This window comes from Urocampus carinirostris, chromosome 7 (genome assembly GCF_059441175.1).
Source record: "Urocampus carinirostris isolate Australia breed hairy pipefish chromosome 7, RoL_Ucar_1.0, whole genome shotgun sequence".
NCBI classification, from domain to species: Eukaryota; Metazoa; Chordata; class Actinopteri; order Syngnathiformes; family Syngnathidae; genus Urocampus; species Urocampus carinirostris.
In genome coordinates this window covers 36,021,208-36,028,251 of record NC_142355.1, presented here as the reverse complement: position 1 = coordinate 36,028,251, position 7,044 = coordinate 36,021,208, and the positions used below count along the sequence as shown (strand labels likewise).

The 7,044-nt window shown below is 37.7% G+C and overlaps 1 protein-coding gene across 2 annotated transcripts in view; it reads right to left on the bottom strand.

Annotated features, from left to right (window-relative positions):
- Window positions 1-1,935: 1,935 nt before the first annotated feature.
- The window catches only part of kcnd2 (potassium voltage-gated channel, Shal-related subfamily, member 2), a 90,960-nt gene continuing 85,851 nt past the window's right edge, over window positions 1,936-7,044 (bottom strand). For both annotated transcript variants that reach the window (XM_088340743.1, XM_088340744.1), the window contains one exon: window positions 1,936-4,594. In XM_088340743.1, coding sequence (XP_088196869.1) covers window positions 4,417-4,594 — 178 coding nt within the window. In that variant the 3' untranslated portion in view covers window positions 1,936-4,416. The remainder of the gene's footprint in view (window positions 4,595-7,044) is intronic.

Here is a 7,044-nt window from a genome sequence, read left to right as displayed (position 1 = left end):
CTCTCTCTCTCTCTCTCTCTCTCTCTCTCTCTCTCACTCACTCTCTTTCTCTCTCAGAAGTACAAGTTGAAAAAGTTTTCAGTCAAGCTAGGCGGCGTCATGACTCCTTGCGATTGGCGCTAAATCAGCATCAAATCATCTGGAAGAAAACACATTCTTCTATTTACTGCCTGGGGGTTGAACTCCCTTCTTTTTGCTCGTTACTCACCGGTATTAATTTCCGTTTGGTTTGTTTATGAGATTTTGCAGCGAGCCTCACATATTGATTTTTCAAAATGTGCTCTCAGTAGCACCGCATTTTTTTTTCTTTTTTTCCCTTTCAGCTTCAGTTCGAACGGCGACGGCATCATTCATTCGCTTGGACAGAGCGCCCCGAGCCATCGAAAGCCTCTCTCGCAGGAAAAAAAAAACGGAAACAAAAAACAAAAACCGAGACCATTATGTGAAACTACTCCCTTGCTCAAATAGAAATAATGATGCAATCGGCCAGGAAAGTAAAAGAGAAGGGGAAAAAACAAACACCAAGACTTGAGTGCGCATTGAAAGCTTTTCAAGGCAAACTCAACGATTGCTTCTGATTGGATGATTTGTAATGATGACTAAATAGAGGAACATTTCGTCGGATGCTACATGCTAATAGTTTAGCGATTCTTTTCATCGATTCTTGTTTTACATGACTGACAGAAAAAATGAAACAAAACGTTGTGACATTATTTTTCATGTTCTTCCTTCTTTTCTTATTTGTGTAGAACTGTAGAACCTTAAGTCTGTTCTTCTTTTTTGACTTATTTCCTTCCTCTCTGTCTTTCCTTCCTTTCTTCCTTCTTTCCTCCTTCCATCCTTTTTTGTTTCCTTGTTTCTGTGCTTTACTACTTATTTCTTTCTTTTCTCCTTTCATTTATTCATTCCTTGCCTCCTGTCTGTAATTTATTGTGTCCTTCTTTTTTTCTTTCCTTTCTTCACTCCCCCACACTTCCCCCTTTCTTCATGTGTTCTGTCTGCACTTTTTATGTAACCCTTTCCTTCCTTCCTTCTGTCCTTCTTTCCTTCTTTCCTTCCTCACACCCTTTCTTTCACCTACGTTTGCTCCTTTCCCTATCTTCTTTCCTCCTTTTCTTCATTTATTTCTTCACTTTCCTTCCTCCCTTAGGCCTTACCTACCTTCTTTCTGTCCTTCTTTCCGTGCTTTCCGTCTGTATTTCCTTTTTTTACTCCCTCCATTTCTTCCTTGCTGCCTCCCATCCTTATTTTCTTCCATCCTTTTTCCTTGCTACCTTTCCTCCCTTCCCTGCTTCTTTCCCTCCTTTATTTCTTCTTTTTCTATATTTTCCTTCCTTTAGCTATTTTCTTAAATCATTCCCCCATACCTACTTCCTTCCCTTCTTCACTTACTCCTTCCTCACTGCGTTTTATCCATCCAACCTCCTCCGTTGCTTGCTTCCTACTTTTTCCTTCCTTTATTTTTTCTTTCTTTTCTATATTCTTTTCTTCGCTTTCCCTCCTTTAGCTATTTCCTTAAAGCATTCCCCCATACCTACTTCCTTCGTTCAATCTGTACTTCCTTCCCTTCTTCACTTACTCCTTCCTCACTGCGTTCCATCCATCCACCCTCCTCCGTTGCTTGCTTCCTACTTTTTTTCCCGTTTCCTTCCGTGTTCCCTTTCTTCCTTCAAACACTTCCTCCTTTCCTTGCGTCTTGCCTTGCATCCTTGATTGTTTTTTGATATGTTTGCACATATCTCCGTATTCTTTGATGACTGCATCATTTCTAAACATCTTCACCACATTCTGATGTTGTTCATCTCGACCACTCACAGTTTCTCCATGATATATTTTCTCAAAGGTGTTGCAGGGTTTTGCGTCAGAACTCACACACATACACACGCACGGGCCCTTTTTCCCCCCTTTCTTTTCTTTACAGACAAACAAGCCTGCTACAGGAGGCAGAGACAAACTTTAATAGAACCCAATGTTTGTGATGACAGCATGCAAATCCTTAATTCAACCAATCAACAGACAGAAAGAGAAAAAACTAAATCTAGAAAGAAGAAGATCCCATTTCCGCATCCGTCCATCTAGTCTCCTAAATATTTACATCGTTAAACATGTACAAAATGGGTCTTGGACACAGCTCGGGAACGTTCCGGCGCTTGAATTACGACACTTTTATTTTGGCGGCATTGCACGTTTTGTTTTTTTCTACACGTTAAAAAAAATGGCTGGAGGACGATTTTCGCGGGTCACGACAAGTTGCGATTTCGGGGTGTGAATTTACAAGAGTGCCAGAGACGATTTTTTTCTAAAAATGGCGCTTTGACGCCGGAGCCGACGGTGGTACCTTGACTTACCGATTTTTAAACGTTTTTTTATTTTAATATTCATAAATAAGTCGACTTGCTAAAACATACAATACATTTTTGAGAACGGTCCCTTCTCAAAGATTCTTCATTTTCCTCATTCTGTGTTCTTTTGAGTTTTCCCTTGCCCTCATGTAGGTTTTAGATCAGGGGATGGTGTCATAATAGTCTGTAGTGTGCAATAATCGGTAGTCTGTGCAGCCCTTTGAGACTCCTTGTGATTAAGGGTGTCACAGAGAAACTTGACTTGAGGTTTTTGAGTTTTTCCTCGCCCTCATGTCGGTCTTAGATCAGGGGATGGCGTCATACTAGTCTGTAGTGTGCAATAATCGGTGGTCTGTGCAGACCTTTGAGACTCCCTGTGATTAAGGGCATCACAAAGAAACATGACTTGACTTATATACCCTTAAAAAGGATGAGAAAGGATAATATTAATTTATATTATTTAAGTACTATCATATTGTTTTAAGTCAAATCCATTTATTCGTAAATCAAGAAATCACAAAAAAAAAACATCAGAATTTCCAACAAAACATATTTTTTGTTTATTTTTGTTACATTAATGCACTAATGCTTCGGATTAAGATTTTCCCAGGTTTTCAATACCAATAATTTATTCATCTATTTATTTATTACTCAATACTTTTGCAATGCACTGTACAAATAAAAAGTAGCATTTGGAACTTTTGTACGCCTGACACTCAAAAATAAGACTAAGAAACAGAATCCCATTCACCCAAAAATGGTTAAAAACACCTTTAAAAGACTGCTTTGGCAAATAAAACAGTGCCATCGGGTTCTAATTACCCCCAAGGACAAGAGAACTGTTTGGAAATGCTCTAGAAAGGCTTTCTAAACTTGGAAGAATTAAAGAAGGATACTATATTTGGGGAATGTAACCGAATGCCTGTTGTCGTGTTTTGGATGAATTGAGCCGGATAAGAAACATTTAGATCAGTGTTTCTCAAACGGTGGGTCCGGACTAAAACTGGGTCCCAGACTAGATTTCCCCTGGCAAAATAATGCTAAACAGGAGAAAAAAATGGAGGGCCAATTACACTCCTTCACAGTAGATAATGCCCTACCCAATCTCTTCTACCTGTTCAGTCAATTGGCACCAGAGGGACCCCATCTCATTTTATTGTGATTTCGTTGGTTTTTGTTCCTTTTTCTCCCCATGATAATGGATCCTAAGAAAATAGAAATTAGTACATCTTTTTACCAGTATATTCATTTTATCGACACAATTAAGTCATTGTCATTATGCACACCATTTTATAATATTATGGATACAACATCTGTTAGTATTTGGCTATTTTAAAACAGTTTTAGAGGGTCGTTTATGGAAGTATATATGGTACAGTTTTTTTGGTTTTTCTGGTCATTTTGTTTTTTAAAGAAAAACAGAAATACTCTTCTATCTCTGTTTTAAACTGCAAAATCCTTTCCTTAGATAGATATGAGAAGTGGAATTTCTCGATTTGGGTTGCAGCTTGCCATTAAGGTGGAATGGTTGGTTTAGATGACAATGACATGAAATTTTAAAGTACTGTGGTCTTGTGGTTGACGGTTAGAATCTAAAATCGCCCTTCGCCCCAAAGGAAATAAATAGAAATCATCCAAGGACCAAGTGATCCCTCGCTGCAGAAGAAAAAGGAAGTCAAGGTACCACTCTTGAATAAAAATGTCCTTTCACAGGGAGAGGAATGATTGCGTGTGCTTTTTGTCTTCAAAATAAGAGCGTGAAGCATATTCCAAAATAAAGTATTTGTCAGTATGTTTAGGCCACGGCGATTTTCTGGCGTTCCCTCGGCGTTGCTGTGCTTGACGGGGCGAGATGTCCTCCAAAAAAGGGAAAACCATGCAGAAAAACTTTGACATCACATGGTCCTCCATGGCGGGCTGTCCTCCAGCATGGGGGGTGAAGATAGGGGAGGAATCGGGAGGAATGGGGGAGGTCTACAAGGCCGACACTCGCACATCAGATGGTCCTCCATGGCGGGCTGTCCTCCAGCATGGGGGTGAAGATAGGGGAGGAATCGGGAGGAACAAGGGAGGTCTACAAGGCCGACACTCGCACAATGTTGCTCTGGGAGTAGGCGGAGGCGGAGGAGGATCCGTCTTGGTCGGGCGATCCGGCCAAGGGGGGCCCTAAACTGACCATGCAGGGGCCCACGTAAGGTTGATCGCATTTAAGAGGGACCGTCTCGTCCAATCTGGCGTTCAGGCTGGAGCGGCTGCAGAAGGGGCGGAGAAAGATATGCAAATAAGATGACATTAAGTGCAACATACTGATTTTTTGGGGGGAGAATTTTCATCAAATTACACCAATTTAAAAAAAAGTTAAAAACAAGTTTGGGGAATTATTATTTTTAATTACATATAGGGAAATGTTTTAAAAATGTCTTTGTTTTTCTTTATTCTTTTCGTAAAGTGAATAAAAAAAGGAATACATTGGTGGAATCATCTGATACTACAGATTTATTTAGGTATTATTTTTAAATTATTTTATGAAAATTAACTATTATATGAAAATAATATTATTTCTTGATTTTTAAAGGTTTTTTTCCTTGTTTGTAATTAATATTATGATTTTGCAAAATAAAATAAATTATAAAATTGGGCAGCAAAAAGCACACGCAATGATTTCTCTCCCCTGTGTATTATTTCCCTTATTTTATTAAAATCACTGATCTAAATAGATTGTGATTATTTTTTAATTTGTTAAGAATATTGTGATTAGAACTACTATTAATATGATTTATTTTTGGCAACTTTTTAAAGTACTCTTTCTTTTAATATGATCATTTTAAAATAAACTCAGATCAGAAAATAATAAAATAATATTATTGCTTAATTATTTTAATGCTATTATTTTTCTTATTCTATAAAAAGTAAATAAAGAAAAAAGAAAAAAAAGAAAAAAAGACTTTTTAAAAGAATATTTGTATCATTATTATTATTATTTTAATTATTATTATTATTATTGTTTTAATTTTTTTTGTAAAATTAAATACCGTATTTTCCGCACTATAGGGCGCACCGGGTTATAGGGCGCACCCCCAAAAAATAGTTTTTGGTCCTATATCTTCCATGGATAAGGCGCACCGGATTATAAGGCGTTACAATGGGAACGTCGACAAAACAGTCAGATGTTTCAGTCCAACTTATTACCCCCTTAACATTCCCAAAGCTTGCAAAGAAACAAATACGTGTCGTAGACACGTGCGGATGCGGTGTCCGTACGATGCCACTCCAATGCATCGTTTCAAATATCATTCGGAAGGTTAAAGTCTTGGGATTCAAGAAATGCCAACCATTCCTTAGTTTCTATTTTCTTTCTCGCTCGCAACTTTACTGTGCATATGACAATAAACACTTGGAATTGAGTTTAATTCACTCAACTCATCACAGCAACATCAAGATCGTTCTAAAACAAGATACCGGGAAAATATAAAGCCGCATAGCTCACCTAAGTTCTCACGTTCAATAATGATACGCAATCATGGTCTTCTTACAACTGTGAGTGTAGTAAATCCAGGAGAGTAAAATATTTACAAATACAGACTAATGAAACATGTTTCTTTATGGCGTAGTTTAGCAAGCTTGCTATTCAGTCATCTTTTTCGGCCAATTGCAGGGTTTGTTTTGGCCCTCTAGCCAATCCGAGGCTCCGAATAACTTCAGCCAATAGCGATCGATTCAACTAAAGATTGACACATCTTTTTCGGCCAATTGCAGGGTTTGTTTCGGCCCTCTAGCCTATCCGAGGCTCCGAATAACTTTAGCCAACAGCGATCGATTCCAATGATGATTGACACATTGGTTAGCCAATGAAACGCCGGTATATAAATCCCAGCATACACCGCGGACTACTCCACGTTGGGGGGAAAATCGAGTCGGCGGCTGTTGCGTAAGTTGCGAGACCTTGCGATTTAATATTGACCCATATATAAGGCGCACTGTATTATAAGGCGCATGGTCAGCTTTTGAAAAAAAATAAGACTTTTAGGTGCGCCTTATAGTGCGGAAAATACGGTACATTACATTGAGCAGGATTACTTAAAATGGCAGCTTCTTTCCGATATTCTATTCCTTTTTTAAAAACAAAAAAAAAGTTAAAAGGGGTTCCAATATCAAATAAAATATTTACTGCAGTTTTTAGTTTTAGCTATACCGCATTTTTAATCTCTAGATGACATTGTTGTTTTCGGTTTGGATGGATGCCCACGAGTGCCAAATGTCAATAAATATAAAATATGTATTTTTTTGGTAGTGTTTGTATTTTATATTTGTAACCATACACACTACAAATGTAATACAAATATATTTCCCATTGGCATAAAATTCTGCTCATATTAAGTATTATATTGTTTAGCATTTTTTTTCTTAAAAATGTACAACGCTATGAACCAGCAGAATTTGCTCGTTTTTAAGAAATATTTTCTAACTTAAATCAATTACTTCATTACAAATAAGTGTTAATATAGTATCTTAAAGGGACAGTGTTCATAGTTTGACCACTATATGTATGATGTATTGCAATGGAAAACGAGTGTTAAAAAGCCCTAGCAAGAACACAAACTATGGAGATTGAAAGTGAACAAAACACACAACTTTACATCTTTTACATTATTTTGCCCGGCTTATGTGAGCCTACCCGTAGCAGCAAGATGTCTGATAATTA